General features: G+C 45.1%; 1 protein-coding gene across 1 annotated transcript; it reads left to right on the top strand.

Annotated features, from left to right (window-relative positions):
• Nucleotides 1–3,586: 3,586 nt before the first annotated feature.
• Nucleotides 3,587–15,572, top strand: LOC309372073 (potassium channel, subfamily K, member 16-like). The gene is made up of 6 exons (XM_081915305.1): nt 3,587–3,735; nt 5,468–5,668; nt 7,844–7,967; nt 9,346–9,509; nt 11,772–11,934; nt 15,310–15,572. Exons 2-6 carry the CDS (start codon nt 5,474–5,476, stop codon nt 15,468–15,470), a joined length of 807 nt encoding a protein of 268 aa, XP_081771431.1. The 5' UTR covers nt 3,587–3,735; nt 5,468–5,473; the 3' UTR covers nt 15,471–15,572.
• Nucleotides 15,573–17,613: the final 2,041 nt, after the last annotated feature.

The following is a 17,613-nucleotide window of genomic DNA, read 5'->3' as shown; positions in this document are numbered from 1 at the left end:
TAATTTGCCTGGCTTATTAGCATATTCAAAAAAAAATCTGTTTCATCCTTTTTATTTTCTATTCTATTCCTTGAATAGAATAGAATAACTGAATATTGTGTTTGTAACATCTTTACTGTTTATTTGTTTGTTTTATTGAATTTTAATGTTACAGAAAGAAAAAGAAATAAAATGAAATAAAATGAAATACATAGACAAAAATAAATGACTCTTTACACGAACAAAAGTCATTCCCACCCCTGTGACTACCCATCACCACGCCCCACCACTTCCCTCCCTTACACCTCGACTACCACATATTTAAGGTTTGGTATAAAACATTGCAATCTTTTAAGTTTTATATTTTGATCTCTGCAAGGTGTTGCCATAATAAAGCCTGACAGAGGCTCATTGCAAAGCAGAACAGAACAAAGTGCTAAGACTAGTGTCTGTCATATTTCTGCACAGAACACTTTTCTGCAACTGGGAGTCTTCAAGGTTAAATGTTACAGCCTGCTGTTGAGTTCAGGCACTGCACATTCTCTGCCCCATCTCCCTATGTATGTTTTAAAGGATCTTTTAGTTCACCAAAGTAGTTGACATTCTCCACAGTGTTTGTCATACAATCCTGAACACAATTTCAGGTGTTCTTCAACTACAACTTCCATCATTGTTGACCTTTGGCTGGTTATTTGATCATTAATGTAAACCTCCAAAATGAATTTTGTATAGTTACATTTTTAGCTCTAGCTTCAGTACTTTTTATTTTATTTTAATTTATTGCTATGGCTAGTAGTTGATGCAAATAAAGATTCTTCTGATCTGGGGCAGATGAGAGCCAGAGCCCAAGGACGTCTGGAGGGCCAAACTTCTAGGTATTTAGTGGGAGTCACTTCTGACTAAAACGGCGCAGCCTTAAGGCTGCCAAGCAATCCAATGTACATTTACTTTGGGCGAAAACAAAGAGTGCTTCCTTCTGAGTAAATATTAATAGGATTGTACTATGAAATTCTGTTTTTCAGATCTGCTTGCTGGGCTTCTGGAAGGTGTACACCAAAACTGTAGCTCTGCCAGAGGCAGACTACAGTTCCCAGGACCCCTTGAGGGAAGCAGTGTGCTTTAAATGTATGACATGGATGCAGCCTCACAACCAGGAACCCAACAGCTGGAGTGGGGAACCCTGAGATCAATCAGACCACCACCACACCTTGCTTCATGCTGTTAAGGTGCTGCAAGGTTCCTTGTTGTCTTCCCTGGAAACAGAATGGGGAAGCAAGCCATATTGGGGTGTCGATGATGTTCTTAAGAGTACGGCACAGCACTATTTTCATTAGGGGGCTGGACAGCTGAAAATAATACGCCAATATATTTCACCCTTGGGTTTCAGATAGTTACATGGGTAGACAAATCTAAAAAGCACAGGACACAAATTTTCACAGCCTTCTAGTGGCTAGGGTGGCTCATTTGCCAGGAGCAAATTGTTGTATTTAGCATCAACTCTGGAGGTGTATATTCAATTCTGACCATACGAAGCCTCCTGGTGTATATTATGCTCTAGGAGCAAATCTAAAACCAAAGGGGCACATTTGTTGCCAGATGTGATTCCCCCCCGGCTCTCCTACTACACTACATTTTTGGGGACTTCTTGCTGTTTTCGCAAGGGTTGAGGCACAGAGCCTGATGAGCAAAAGGTAGAGGCAATGGCAAAACTGAAGCAAAGCTGTGTCCTTCACACGGGGTTTTAGCAAACCCCTTTGGGTGGGCATTTCTCTGTTGCATCTCTCCTATCAATCGTGAGGAGGAAGGAAAGCAATGGCGACACATCCCAAAGAACAGAGCTCAGCTTCTTGCAGTTAGGATCTCTTACATCCTGCTTTACTCAAGAGATGAGGAAGGGTCACAGTTCAGTGGCAGGAAACATGCTTTAAATGCTAAATCTTCCAGAGTAAAAAACCTGGAGAGCTTCTGCCAGCGAGTGTAGGTGATGCTCAGTTAGATGAGCCAATGATCTGACTTGATTTAAGTCAGCTGTTTCCTATGGTCTGTCAGCTGATGGGATTTAGGACAGGTGTTCCAACTTCTAGGGGTGGAAGGGTCTTCAGCCCCCTCCATATTTGCTGGCAGGCATCTGGGCACCCTCTATGTTGAGCATAGTTCAATGGCTGGCTCCACCTGAACGTGAAGATGACTCTCATATCTCCTCCTGTTCAGAATAAACACACCCAGCTCCCTCAACCATTCCTCATCAGGCTTGGCTTCTAGATTCTTGATCTCTTGATACATTTATTACTTCCCATGATCTGGACACTATGCTTCGAGAGTCACTTTGGAGAATAGAAGACGCGGAGGAAACTGTTCTACTTTAAGAAATAGAGTTTATGGAGCTATTTATATCTTCAGTCTGCATGGAAGGAGTCAAGCTCTTATGGCATGGTCAGTTCAAGAGGCAGCAGTGCAGGCATCCTTCTGCCTCTCTCTCCAAGATGGATGTCTCCTTCCCCCCACCTTCTTTCTCCCAGAAACCTCTTGCCCTCCCACAGAGCAGGCTCCCTGGCAACTTCCCAAATCCCCAGTGTTTGTTCATACCTAGGGGCGTGGTTCAAAACTCTGTGACGGGGTGAGCTCCCATTGCTCGGTCATAGCTCCTGCCAACCTAGCAGTTCAAAGTGCAAGTAGATAAATAGGTACCCCTCTGGCAGGAAGGTAAATGGCATTTCCGTGCATTGCTCTGGTTTCACCAGAAGCGGCTTAGTCATGCTGGCCGCATGACCTGGAAAAACTGTCTGCGGACAAATGTCAGCTCCCTCGGCCAGTAAAGCGAGACGAGTGCTGCATCCCCATAACTGCCAGGGGTTCTTTACCTTTAGGGGCAAAAGGGAAGTTCCTTTGCATTGTTAATGGCTCCTATTGTACTCTTGATAGCTGTAGGTCAGCGAGGTTTATTTCCATAAGCAGGCCCAGGAATTCTCTGTCCAGAACAGCTCTGCAGTTTGTATTTTAATCCATATCCCAATCAATCAAAATCCTAGCATTTATCCATCTGAGGGTTAAACAATAGCATTAGCTTCGCTGCTGCATCACACTATTGACTCATGTTCAGTGTGTGGTCCACCAAAACCCCTAGATCCTTTTCACATGTACTGCCAATAAACTAGGTGGCCCCCATCCTATATTTGTGTATCTTGTTCTTTCTTCCTAAGTGCAGAACCTGACATTGGTCCCCATTGAAATTCATTTTGTTAGCTGGGGTTCAATGTTGCCTTGCAAAAAAGAGGACACATTTGTTGACTTCTGCTTTTAACTATGGATTGCTATCATGACTCTGCCCATGAAAAAGAGGACGTGTCCTGGAAAAAGAGGACAAATGGCAACCCTAAATTCTGATTCTTTTTGTTGTGGCATTAGCTACCCTCCCAGTTTGGTGCCATCTGCAAATCTGATGAGCATTCCCATTGCTCATCAGAGCTTCCTACCTATACATTTCTAAAATACTGTGGGCTGATCTTCCCACCAGCCTCTCAGACCTAGAGAGGCTATCAGCAGCCCAGCAGGTACAGAGGTGGTGACCTCACAGAAGACCAGGTAAGTAAAAGTGGGTAATGTACTCATGACCTCATAGAGCCCATGGGGGAGGGGGTTAAGCTGCTCCTCCCAAATAGCTACCCAGTAAAAGGAAGCCACTGAGACTCTCCCATCAAATACTGGGAGTTGATGAAGTGGATAATTTAAGAATTGGACTCGAAGGACCCTGTCAGGGTGAGTGAGGAGCCAAGCAAAGACCTCTCTCCTCTTTTCAATTCCCTCCTCCAAATGACCCCTGGGCTGGTTATGGATGTGGGAAAACACACTAGCTCCACCATGACAAAACCTCCTGGTTTTCTCCCTCCATGTTTCCCAATGAACTGTATTTCTTAAAAAAAACAAACCAAACCCGGAAAGGGAAAATGTGTTGGACATGCAATGTTCCTAACACTGCACGTCCAAAACATTCTTCAGATGTGCAATACACATTCTTCAGATGTGTATCTGAAGTACGTATATCTGGTGTGTCTGAAGAAGTGTGCATGCACACGAAAGCTTATACCTAGAACAAACCTAGTTGGTCTCTAAGGTGCTACTGGACTATTTTTTAAATTTTTAATTTTAACCTATTACGGTATTTGTAAGAATGGGTTTAAAATATCCTTTGATTTATCCATGGCAAGTCTGCATTTATATGCAAATTGTTCATATTTTGCGGGTTTGTCTTCAATGAAAGGTAGAAGGAAGCCTCATTTTTATTTTTCCGATTCATCAGTATCCGTCTTTTTGCCATGGTAAGGGCACGGAAACTCCACTCATATTGTCCTTTTGTAAGGTTCCATGTGCTGGGTATATAATTCAAAAGGACATTTTGCACTGTAAATGTCAGATTATTCCGTACAGTTCTGTTCATAGTTTCTGTTACCATCTGCCTAAAATCTTTCAATATAGGACAATGAAAAACACATAGGTTTTGGGGAAGCATTGTACTCATTGCATCTCCAACAGTTAGCTACCTTAGATAGCCCTTTTTTAAACAAACACGATGGGATCCAGTATATTCAAAATATTATTTTTTGTTATATGAACCTCAATTTAAGATCCATAGAACCCGTTAAAGCACTTAAAAAGAGTTTCCCACTGTGAGCTCGAAACTGAGGTCTCTACTTCTTTATTCCATCCCTCCCTCAATACCTGTATATCAAATTAGTTTGCTAGTAACAAAGATTTATATACGTTGATGGCCCTTTGTTGCATGAGAATTAATCAGCTGCTTCAATATCTTTGGGTTCTCTGAGGCTGTAAAAACTGCTGGTCTGTAGAAGGTGGTTAGCAAGCGTTTTATCTGGAGATATTGCCATTGAGCATTTGTAGGCAATCTGTATTTGTCTCCTAAGACAGAATATATATAAAATACAGCCTCTTCGTTTATCAGCTGGTCTAACATTAATATACCCAAATTCATCCATCTTTTCCTCTTCCTGTCTTGGTATGTGAATTGGAATTCCTCATAACATATAAACTAGTCTAGCTATTATGTTCATTTTAAGAGCACTGACCTTCCCCCACAGAGTCAGGTTCAATGACTGCCATTTGTTGATATCCACTGATACCTCATGATATATTTTGTTGATGTTTAATGATGCTAATTTAGCTAAATCTCATGGTATTAATATCACACTGTTGACTCATGTTCAGCTTGTGGTCCACCAAGACCCCTGGATCCTGTTCACATGTACTGCTATTTAGCCATGTGTCTCCCATCTTCTATTTGTGCATCTGGTTCTTCCTGCCTAAGTGCAGAACCGTACATTTGTCCCTACTGAAATTCATTTGGTTAGCTTGGGTCCAACTATGGAGAGTGCTCAGCTATGGGGCTGTACGCTTGAGTCTGGGTCAAGAAAAATATGGACTTGCTGACTAAACTATAGTTATTCTTGTGTCCTTGGATCTCATTCCCACACAGAACAACATGTTTGTGAGCAGGGCACAGGGCGTCCTACTGCTAGCTGGATACATGACTTACATGGTGATGGGTGCCTTCGTCTTCGAGCTTCTGGAGAACGATCACCACAAAAGAATAGAAGAAGCAATTTTTCACATGAAAGAGGAATTTTTTTCGAACTACACCGCTCTCAGCCCAGAAGAGGTGGAGGTATTCATACAGGTAAGGCATTACTTTAGCAAGACTGAAAGGGATGACCGTGGCAGGACACCAGAGATTAAGAGGTCAGAAAGTATATATGGGGGGAATACAGTTTAGGAGGTGGGAATTGAGGTGGGGACAGAATCAGTGGCCAGCATAAAGCCATAAGGACTCACCCTTCCTTCTGCATGTGAAAATTTATCTCCATGGAGGATTAGGCAGATTGTTGGAGGATAAGACAAGGAATGACTACTAGACATTATGGCTGTGTTCTGCCAACACTGTTGGAGGCAGCATGGGCTTCTCCACACTGAGCTTTCCTCCACTCTCTCCAGGCATGGCCATGATTTAAAGCTCCGTGTCTGAGCACCATTTTGTTACTCTGGGGCTTTCCTCGTGAAAACCAGCTTGTGAACAGCAATCCATTGTAAACCCAAATTGATTTTTGCTCTGATTCAGTTATAAGGAGTTTTTGTTAGTATTTGTACCATATGATGCAGTTGGTCCCTTACCTTTCCCTCTCCAACCTGGCCACAGTGATCCATGCGACGGTCACCTCCATGCTTGACTACTGTAACTCGGGGATGTACTTGAAACTGTCCCAGAAACTCCAGTGGGTGCAGAATGCTGCAGCGAGGCTCCTCATGGGGTCCTTGCCATGGGAGTATATTCACTCAGTGCTCTACCAGCTGCACTGGCTCCTGTTGGAGTATAGGGTCAGGTATAAGGTGCTGTTTTTTGACCTTTAAAGCCCTATGCAGCCTTGGACCCTCGTACTTACCCACAGAGGACCCTAAGGTCCATGAGTAATAATAGCTTAAAGGTCCCGGGCCCTAAGAAAGCCAGACTATCCTCCACCAGGGCCAGGGCTTTTTCAGTGAGGGCTCCGACCTGGTGGAATGCTCTGTCCCTTGAGACTAGGGCCCTGCAGGACTTAATCTCCTTCTGCAGGGCCTGTAAGACAGAGTTATTCCGCTTGGCCTTCAATCTGAATTAGCCTGATTCTCTATTCTCTTTTCCCTTTATTCTTCTGTGAAGAAACCCTTTGTGGGACCCCCACATTTAAATTCTTCCTTGGTCTCCTTGCTGGCCGTAGTAGGACCAACTTGGCCAGTTAGCCCTGGTGATCAATCGATGTCTACTGAGACTGGGGTTTTTTTTCTCCCTTTTCCAAAAATGACCCCTGAATTTTTGAATTTTATTGATATTGATGCTGCATTTTATGTTGTATTCTATGCTGTTTTGTGCTCTTAATAAGTCACATTTTAATCAATGTTTTATATTGTTTTTAGCTGCCCTGAGCCCAGTTTTTAAACCGGGATGGGCAGGGTACAAATAATAATAATAATAATAATAATAATAATAATAATAATAATAATTATAATAATAATAATAATAATTATAATAATAATTGTTGTTGTACTGTACTGTATTTTGGAAAGAATAATTTAGGGAAAGGAGAACATATGTCACGTAGTAGCTGCAAAAGAGGTGATTCCAATCAAGGTCACAGAAAAGCTGAATCATTGCCACGGAAAAACCAAATTTATGTTTCTTCCAATTCAGCTATAAAGTGTGGGTTTTGGTTAATATTTGTACAGTTGAACCTTGGTTATTGTACTTAATCCATTCCGGTAGTCCATTCGACTCGGTTCGAAAACAAAGGTGTGGCTTTCAATTGGCTGCAGGCGCATCTTGCACTCAATCAGAAGCCATGGAAGCTGCGTCAGAATTTTGGCTTACGAAAAACATTCGCAAACCGGAACACTCACTTCACGGTTTGTGGCAATCGGGAGCCAAAATGTCTGAGTACCAAAGTGTCCGAGAACCAAGGTAGGACTGTTCTTTATTTCCTGGGAAACGTATTTTGCAAAGATAATACTGAGGAAAGGAGAACATACATCATATAGCAGTTCCAAAACAGGTGACTCTGTTCAAGTTCACAGAAAAGCTCAATTATTGTCTGGTTAACTGCCTTGAAAAGTGTGTCTTTGTGCCTTAGAACAGAGGGTGGGAGATGGGGTAGTCTCACCATTGTTTTGTTGACTGAGAATATGGGAGAGCCAATACTCCAAGCAGACTCTGTCCAGAAGAATTTATGAAGACAGGGAAGCTAAGACAGTATCTGGTGATAATCGGAGGAGGGGCTATTCTTATTGTTGGAATATTCAAACTGAGTCTTGCTTTCAATTGCAGAGACTGGTAAGAGCTGTTCACATGGGAATAGATCCAGTAGGAACCCATCCTCATGAAAAACAGAGGAGCAGCTGGGATTTCGCTAATTCTTTCTTCTTCGTGGGCACTATGTTAGCCACAATAGGTACTGTCATTTGGTTCTGGCTTCTCCCCAAATATAATATGGAGGGCATTCAACTGCTCTCATTTTTGCTCCTTCATCACCCTTCACATCTCATGTTTGCCTTGCCCTTTCTGGCCAAATAAATAGTTCATTTATTGTATGCCCAACAAGACCATTCCCTGATTAGTTATTTATTCCCCACCCTTCTGGGGTCAACCTAATGCAAATCCGTCCCTCTCAGCACAACCCTATGTATTCAGTGGGACTTGCTCCCCAATAAATTTGCATGGGATTGCAACTTCTTTCCAGTAAGCTACACAATGCACAAGATACCACACACCCTTTTCGTCTGGATGCAGAAAACCATGCACTGAATGAGTGGGAGAACCTACCTTATTAAGGGTTTATCTTTGCAACACACAGTTTGGAAAGCTCTAGTGAAGCTTTCTGGTGTGAAGCACAAACTGTTGATTCAAGTGTGCTAGGGATAAACTAATCTGCACTTCAAGTTCAGGCCATAAAGCTGCAGCTTCTGAGACCCAAGAAAAGGGCTTATCTGTTGAACTTGAGGTATCCCAGGAGGCTTCATTTCTTGACTCTGTCCACTTGAGAATCTGGATCAGTAGATACTATTAGTTTTCTAATTGGTTCTCTGATTATTCCTGGTGCTTGGCAAAATCTTCATAGGATCTCAGCTGAAAACAACTCAAAGTCTGGTCCTTACAGATGCATGGAGTATGCTGCTTAGTTATTGAAACTTTTCAACATACAATGCAATAAAACCCAAACTGATATAAAGTAAAAGAAAAGAAGAAACACACACAGAGAAAAATCAATCAATAAATAACAAATAAATAAATTAATCAAAGAAGGAAGGAAGGAAGCAAGGAAGAAAAGAAGGTGGGAATAAGGGAGAAAAGATTCAGAGCCCTCTATCAGAGGTAGAGTTTAACCCTTATCCATCCCAGCTCTCACCTGGACATACTGATCAGGTCAGGTCACACCGCAGTTGAAAGAAATCATATTCTTAGAGCATTCTTGAAAGAATTTAGAGACTTGGGAATTGCAACTGATTCTAGCCAACTGATGGTGACGAATGGAGGAACTCTGTTCTTTCCTCACTGCAGATGCCCTGAAGACTTACCTTCAGGGCTATTATGGGGTATCTGGGCACAATGGTGGTTCCTCTATCTAAGACGCTCCTTGCACGCCCAATTTCATCACCAAAGACATATCATCAAATACACTTCTAAATTTATCCCAAAAGAAATAAGTATTTTGTAATTCATTTTTAATCCAGTAACTGTATCACAAATTTTGAGGAACTGAAAAATCTGAAGGTAATTGGCAAATCAACAGTTGCTGACGTCTTTGCAACCCTTTCTGAATCTTACAACAGGCTATGGAAATCTCTGTCCCCAAACGAAAGAAGGTCAGATCTTTTGTGTTATTTTTGCTCTCTTTGGAATCCCCTTCTGCCTCCTCTGCTTGAATTATATTGGCTTTTTAGTCTCAGGAATCTTCGAAAGCTGTGCAGAGAAAGTGCATGGGAAAGAAAACAAGGTAATTCAGTTACTTTATCTAGAGATGGTTTCTAATCCAGCAGTCACAAGACTGAGGCCAACATAGACTGCTGCTGCACTCGGGTCCTGTATGCAGGTTTCCTGTGGGCATCTGGTCAGCTTCGATGAGAACAGAATCCTCAACTAGAAGGGCCCTTGCCTGTTCCAGCAGGGCTCTTCTTATATCTATTATATTTCATATACATATACATATATAATTAGCTGCTTCTATAATAATGGGAAGACAAGAAAAAATTAGACATGTGCATTATGCCCTCTAATTAAATGAGGAAGATAAACTCGAGCTCTGCCTTCAAATAGGAATGAGAGAAACTCCCCAAATTATTTGTTTCAAGAAGCACAGATTTTTGGAACACAGCTGTTTGCATTTAGTGAAAATGGCTTTGGGATAAATTTGCAAAAGATATCTTCTCAAATTCATGGAATTTATTGTTCTTAACTCTCCAAAATGCTCGTGGGTGCAAGGGTATATGCAACAACGTACAAGTGAACAAAAATTGCATCATCACCATTTTTTTCAAGGTTTAGAAAATCAAGTCTGCCATGTTAACACGGGATTACGACAGACCAAGGCTTTTAGATCAGTGTTTCCCAACCGGTGTTCCGTGGCACACTAGTGTGCCGCGAGACGTTGCCTGGTGTGCCGTGGGAGGGAGGCGGGCGAGTCGGGCGGCGGGAGCGCAAGGCTTGCGGGCAGCACGGAGCACGGGGCGCCCTTCGGAGGCCGCCCCGTGCTCCGCGCTGGTGTTGGCCAGCCTTGCGCACCTGGGGGATCTCCCCCCGGAGAGCGCAAGGCTTGCGGGCGGCAGCTAGCAGCGCGGAGCACGGGGCGGGGCGCCCTTCGGAGGACGCCCCGTGCTCCGCGCTGGTGTCGGCAAGCCTTGCGCACCCGGGGGATCTCCCCCCGAGAGCGCAAGGCTTGCGGGCGGCAGCTGGCAGCGCGGAGCACAGGGCGCCCTTTGGAGGACGCCCCGTGCTCCGCGCTGGTGTTGGCCAGCCTTGCGCACCCGGGGGATCTCCCCCCGAGAGCGCAAGGCTTGCGGGCGGCAGCTGGCAGCGCGGAGCATGGGGCGCCCTTCGGAAGACGCCCCGTGCTCCGCGCTGGTGTTGGCCAGCCTTGCGCACCCGGGGGATCTCCCCCCGAGAGCGCAAGGCTTGCGGGCGGCAGCTGGCAGCGCGGAGCACGGGGCGCCCTTCGGCGGACGCCCAGTGCTCCGCGCTGGTGTTGGCCAGCCTTGCGCACCCGGGAGATCTCCCCCCGAGAGCGCAAGGCTTGCGGGCGGCAGCGCGGAGCACGGGGCGCCCTTCGGAGGACGCCCCGTGCTCCGCGCTCGTGTTGGCAAGCCTTGCGCACCCGGGGGCGCGTGGGGCGCCCTGAAACAGAGGGTTCCCCATGCTGCGGACTGTAGCCTGCCGCCCGACGCGTGGGGCGCCCTGAAGCAGAGCGCCCCTCGCGCCAGGCAGACATGGGCCAGCCCCACAAGCTCGGGGGACAGCGGGGAGGCGCAGCACCGCCATCCCACTGTTCCCCGACCTGGTTTTTTGGGGGGGAAATAAAGGAAAAAATTTTTTCCTTTATTTCCCCCCCAAAAAAGGAGGTGCGTCCTATTTCATAATAAAGTAATTATAAAATACTTTCTTTGTGTTTATTTGATGCCTATTAAAGAGAGTTACTTTATATATAGTCAATATAGGCACACAGTTAATTTTTTAAACATTTTCTAATGGTGGTGTGCCTCGAGATTTTTTTCATGAAACAAGTGTGCCTTTGCCCAAAAAAGGTTGGGAAACACTGTTTTAGATACTTGCCTCTTTCTAAAACAAAGGTTTCTGTTTTGTTTACAGCTTGTGGTTTGTCTGCAGGCACACAAAAAAATGAGCCTGGGTTTGGACAAAATGCTAAGTCAAACCATGCCTTAGTTTGTGGCCGAAGCAGCCACCATCTCCTCTCCTGGAGCCTGTCTTGGAGAAATTTAAAAGGAGGTTCTTAGACTGTAGCTTACCTACACAGCAATCCAAAAGAAAAGGATGTAGGTTCCCAGTGAATAGTTGTGAACCAAGCACTTGCATGTGAATGTAGAACTGGGTATTGTGCTCCAGATGAAGTCTAACTAGGATGGAATTATTGTTATTTATCTATTAATGCAGCCTAAAATCCCTGTGCATGGCTGGAAGCCAAGAAAACTGAGCTCTGTTGCATCAAACCTACCTTATTTCTTTTCTTTTTTTCTTTATCTTTTAGAATTCAGCAAGATATTTTATCTTGTTCGTGGCTATGGGAATTATAGTCTTTCTTATTTTGCCATCATTCCTCTTTCAACGGGTGGAGGATTGGAGTTATTATGAAGCTATCTATTTTACATTTATCACACTCAGCACCATTGGTTTTGGAGACTATCTAATTGGTAAGGCTTTCAAAATACTTTCATATTGTGAGCTTAACTGGTTTTAGAGATAAAGCTAGGTCATCTGTAGCCTCAAGGTACTAGTGGGAACCAATCTGCTCCACTGAAGAATATGAAAGCTCAGTTCAGGTTTCATACAAAAGATGACTTGCAATGATTATAATTTGAACCCAAACCATATTTTAAGTTTCTCAAGTAAAGACCCTCCAAGTATCCATATTTTCCAGGAACAGCTCCAGATTTACAGAAGCTATCCCAAAGAGTAATGGTTCCTTGACATCCTGGAAAAAAGTGACAAGTAGGGTGCCACCGGGTTCTGTTCTGGACCTGTTGTTGTTCAACATCTTTATAAATGCTTGGTTGAATGAACTGAGAGGATGCTTCTCAAATGTACAGATGACACTGAACTTGGAGGAGTAGCTAATGCCACGGAAGACAGAATCACAATTCAAAATGACCTTAACAGATTGGAGAACTGGGTACAAGCTAACAAAATGCATTTCAATAGGGATAAATGTAAGGTTCTGCACTTAGTCAGGAAGAAGCAGCTGCACAAATATAGGATGGGGAACACCTGGCTTACTAGCAGTACATGTGAAAAGGATCTAGGGGTCTTGGTGGACCACAAGCTTAACATGAGTCAAGCATGTGATGCAGTAGGGAAAAAAGCTAACAATATTCTAGGCTGCATCAACAGAAGTACAGTGTCCAGATCAAGAGAAGGAATAGTACCACTCTATTCTGCTTGGTCAGAACAATCTGACAATCTGGAATACTGGGTCCAGTTCTGGGCTGTTGAGAAATTGGAACATGTGCAGAGAAGGGCAGCCAAGATGATCAAGAGTCTGGAAACCAAGCCTTATGAGGAATGGTTGAAGGAGCTGGCTACATTTATACCTGGAAAAGAAGAGACTGAGAGGAGATATGATAGCCATCTTCAAATATATTAAGGGTCGTCACATGGAAGAGGGAGCATGCTTCTTCTCTCCTGCTCTTGAAGGTAGGACTCAAACCAAAGGCTTCAGGTTACAAGAAACAAGATTCTGACTGAACATTCATTAAAAATTTCTGACAGTAAGAGTGGTTCGGCCATGCAATAGACTCCCTTGAGAGGTGGTGGACTCTCTTTCCCAGGGGTATTTTAAGCAGAGGTTGGATAGCCATCTGTCATGGATGCTTTAGCTGAGATTCCTGCATTGCAGAGGGTTGGGCTGGATGCAACAAACATGAAAGAAAGGAAAATGCTCAATATGTTTTACTGGACAGTGATTTTCACCTTTCTCTTGGTTGGAACTGCAACTCCACCCCCATTGTTTAGCCCGGACACTGAGGTCCATCTCCGCGGGCCTTCTGGTGGGTTCCTCACTGCAAGAAGTGAGGTTACAGGGAACCAGGAAGATGTCAAGGAGATAAAGAACTCAGGGGCGCCGACTTATAAAAAATATTGGGGGGGCCCATACCGACTTATAAAAAATATTGGGGGGCCCAAGACCTCCAAACCGCTGCTGCTGGGGGAACGAAAGGGGCGAGCCCCGGGCTGCCCCGACCTTAAGTGAACCTGTGAGGGCCCTCCCTTTGCGGCAGCCGATTGGCTGCCGCAAAGGGCGGTGAATATTAATGATGTATCATTTTTGTGCTTCATGCTGTGGCCACAGACATGTGATCTGATGGTGAATTTGGGGTGACCCAATGCAAAAATCCTGAGAATCCCTGTGGATCCATGCTTTGTAACCACATTTTTGCACCATTGCAGCCCCAGGCAACAGTGGGTGTGTGATTTTTGGGGGGCAGGCTGTAGCCATGGACATGCTATGTGCTCTGATGGTGAATTTGGGGTGACCCAATGCAAAGATCCTGAGGATCCCTGTGGATCCATGTTTTGTAACCACGTTTTTGCACCATTGCAGCCCCAGGCAACAGTGGGTGTGTGATTTTTTGGGGGCAGGCTGTAGCCAATTTGGGGTGACCCAATGCAAAGATCCTGAGGATCCATGTGGATCCATGCTTTTTAACCACATTTTTGCACCACTGCAGCCCCAGGCAACAGTGGGTGCGTGATTTTGGGGGGGCAGGCTGTAGCCATGGACATGCTATGTGATCTGTTGGTGAATTTGGGGTGACCCAATGCAAAGATCCTGAGGATCCATGTGGATCCATGCTTTTTAACCACATTTTAAGTGGGGAGGGAAGGAAAAACACAGAACGGACAAGGAGCACGAGAGGGGTGTGCAGAGAAGCAGCTGGCTAAGAATGCAGGGGAGGGGTATAACGGCAGGGAGGAAAGGAAGGCAAAAGTTTTCCCTCACCTACCCACCCAAGCCAGCCAGCCAGCTCTCTCTCTCTCTCTCTCTCTCTCTCTCTCTCTCTCTCTCCCTCCTGCATGTTTTCAGCCCTCTCCTTGCCTGGAGGGGAGGGGCTTTCCCTGCTCTTTGTTCCGTTTGAGCAAACACAGCAAGGAAACAGAGGAGGGTGGGCAGTAAGACCCTGAGGCAGAATGCAGGAAAGCAGCCGCTTCCTCTTTTTGAGGGAAAAATACGGTAATAATTTTCTTAAATTATTGGGGGGGCAGAGCCCCCCCAAACGAATTTTTGAGGGGGCTCGGGCCCCCTCAGGCCCCATGGAGTCGGCGCCTATGAAAGAACTACACAACCTTTAGAAGACATCTTAAGGCACCCCTGTATAGGGAGATTCTTAACGCTTTATGTTTTATAATGTTTTTATATATGCTGGAAGCCTCCCTGAGTGGAGGTGGGATACAAATAAAAAAACATTATTATTATTATTAATATTATATTATATATAATGTGTGTATGTGTGTGTGTGTGTGTGTGTATATATATATATATATGACACAGGTGGCGCTGTGGGTTAAACCACAGAGCCTAGGACTTGCCGATCAGAAGGTCGGCGGTTCGAATCCCTGTGACGGGGTGAGCTCCTGTTGCCCGGTCCTAGCTCCTGCCAACCTAGCAGTTCGAAAGCACGTCAAAGTGCAAGTAGATAAATAGGTACCGCTCCGGTGGGAAGGTAAACAGCGTTTCCTTGTGCTGCTCTGGTTCGCCAGAAGTGGCTTACTCATGCTGGCCACATGACCTGGAAGCTGTACATCGGCTCCTTCGGCCAATAAAGCGAGATGAGCGCCGCAACCCCAGAGTCGGTTGGACTGAACCTAATGGTCAGGGGTCCCTTTACCACATATATATATATGCAGGAATTTACAGGATGTACACTGATTGGGAATGTGGTAGCGCAACCACACCATGTCTTTTAAACGTATGGTGTGAACATGACCTAATGAGGTCTGGATAAACTGAGTTGGCGGGTCCTTTAAATCACCTCCTCACACATTATTGTTGCTTTTCTCTGTGTCTCCAGGGAAGAAGCAGGACAGAACCTATTTTCCGGGCTACCGGCTGCTCTCAGCCATTTGGATCATCGTTGGTCTGGCCTGGATAGCTGTGCTGTTTGAACTGGTATCTTCATTCCTGGCACCTGTGGATCCAAAACCAAGCTCACAAAAAGACAGTAGAGGGTAAAAATAACACCGTCCCAAAGGAGTCAGTCTGCTACATGTCCACTGGAGAAGAATTTATCATTTCATTCAGGTGGAGACTGACATAAAAATCAGTTGCACTCAAGGACTTCGGTTGAGCTTTTTATAATTTTATGCCATTGTGACTGCCTGCTGATTCCTTAAAAACTCACTAGTTGCTCTTTAGGTTATGCAGCTCCTAATAAACTGTGAAATAGCCGGGTATTCTGCAACCAAGAGAGGGAGGGTGGGTAATACTTGGATTCTCAAAACTGGAATGTGTGCAGAGGGGAGCAACCAAGATGATCAAGGGTCTGGAAACCAAGCCTTATGAGGAGTGGTTGAAGGAGCTGGGTATTTTTAATCTGAAAAAGAGGGGATTGGGGGAGATATGAGAGCCATCTTCAAATATCTCAAGGGCTGTCACATGGAAGAGGGAGCATGCTTGCTTTCACCTGATCTGGAAGGGAGAACTTATACCAATGGAGATTTGAACTAAACATCAGGAAGAACTTTCTGACAGTAAGAGCTGTTCAGCAGGGGAACATGCTCCCTCGGAAGGTGGTGGACTTTCCTTCCTTGAAAGTTTTTCAGCAGAGGTTGGATGGCCATCTGTCCTGGATGCTTTAGTTGAGATTCCTGCATTGCAGGGGGTTGGACTAGATGACCCTTGGAACCCCTTCCAACTCTGCAGCTGTATGATTCCATGATTCTAAGGGGCATTTTTGTCCAACATCAGGACAGACAAAGGGTCCCCAGGTAAAGTGGGAGGGGGTGGTGGAATTTTCTGGCTTGAGGACCACACTGGCTTCTCCCTTCCAGTGGGCACTGCACACCCTCACATGTGTGAACGCCTACGTGTGCACACACACAGGCAGACATGCATGGAGACACAACCCCCCCCCCATGAGAGCAGTGGAGACCAGCTTAGGTGGAGGTGGTAACTGCATGGGCATTCAAACTCCCCCCTCCCAGGACACCCCATCAGGGCGCTGAGCCTCACTCACTATTTAAATATATGTGGCATCACCAAAAACAGTAGAGGGTTCTGAAGGGCCAGAAAAAAATTGTCTCGGAGCCAGATCAAACTCCCAAACTGGGAATTGGCCACCACTGAAGTATAACCGTCCCTGAAATATGGAATTGCAGGTGAAAGTTCTTGGAACGTTTTGAGAGGAAAGAATGTCCTGAGGTACTGCCAAGTGAAGTGTGTGTGAATGCATCTCTGGGGAGAAGGGATCTGTGCATTTGCTTGGATCACTTTTCCCGTTCCACGGGTATTGACTGTCCAGCCGCCACCAGAAGGAAAACCCCCTTCTGCGTATGCCTACCTTTTCCACCCCACTCTTTTTCATCCCTGAATTCGCAGCCTTTTTAGGGTCATAGTATCATCGGAGCGAAGTTGAAAATGAGGAGGACAGCCAAGATCTCTTGGCACTTGTTTGGACAAAGAGTGTGGAATTCTGAATGCTTAAGACCTCAGGCCTCCACTGGAAGACAAAGAAAAAAGGAAATGAAACACACCATAAAGAAGATAATCTAAATATAGCTTTGTTAGGGAGATATGCGCATATATGTGCACAGGTGGCAGCAACACACGCTTCGTGCAGTAACAGAAGATGCCCCAAATAAAGGCAATTTAATAACGTGCACACAGTCTCACAACCCCCTTGTGATGTGCCTAGCATGGCCAGGAGAGAAAGGCTTGGCGAAGTTGGAATTTGATTTGAAAGTGGCGCCAAATGTAATTTCTATACAGTGGTACCTCTGGTTGTGAACGGGATCCGTTCCAGAGTCCCGTTCACAACATAAGCAGAACGCAACCCGCGTGCGCGGTTCACGATTCGCTGCCTCTGCGCATGCACGTGATATCATTTTGTGTGTCTGCGCATGCGTGAGTGCCAAAACCCGGAAGTAACCCTTTCCAGTACTTCCTCGTCACCGCGGGACGCAGCCTGAAAACGCTCAACCTGAAGCAAATGCAACACGAGGTATGACTGTAATACCCAGAGAAACACACAACAAAAACATTCTATATGCATAGATAAAACATACTTTGCAGATGGAAGCCATTGTGGATGCTGTGCTAAATTGTTTCTTCTTTTTCCCTTGGGAAAAAAATATGTTGGGGGGGGGGGAAGAGTTCT

The sequence above is a fragment of the Podarcis melisellensis genome (genome assembly GCF_964234715.1).
Source record: "Podarcis melisellensis genome assembly, chromosome: 1".
Lineage (NCBI taxonomy): Eukaryota > Metazoa > Chordata > Lepidosauria > Squamata > Lacertidae > Podarcis > Podarcis melisellensis.
This window is presented reverse-complemented; position numbering and strand designations above follow the sequence as displayed.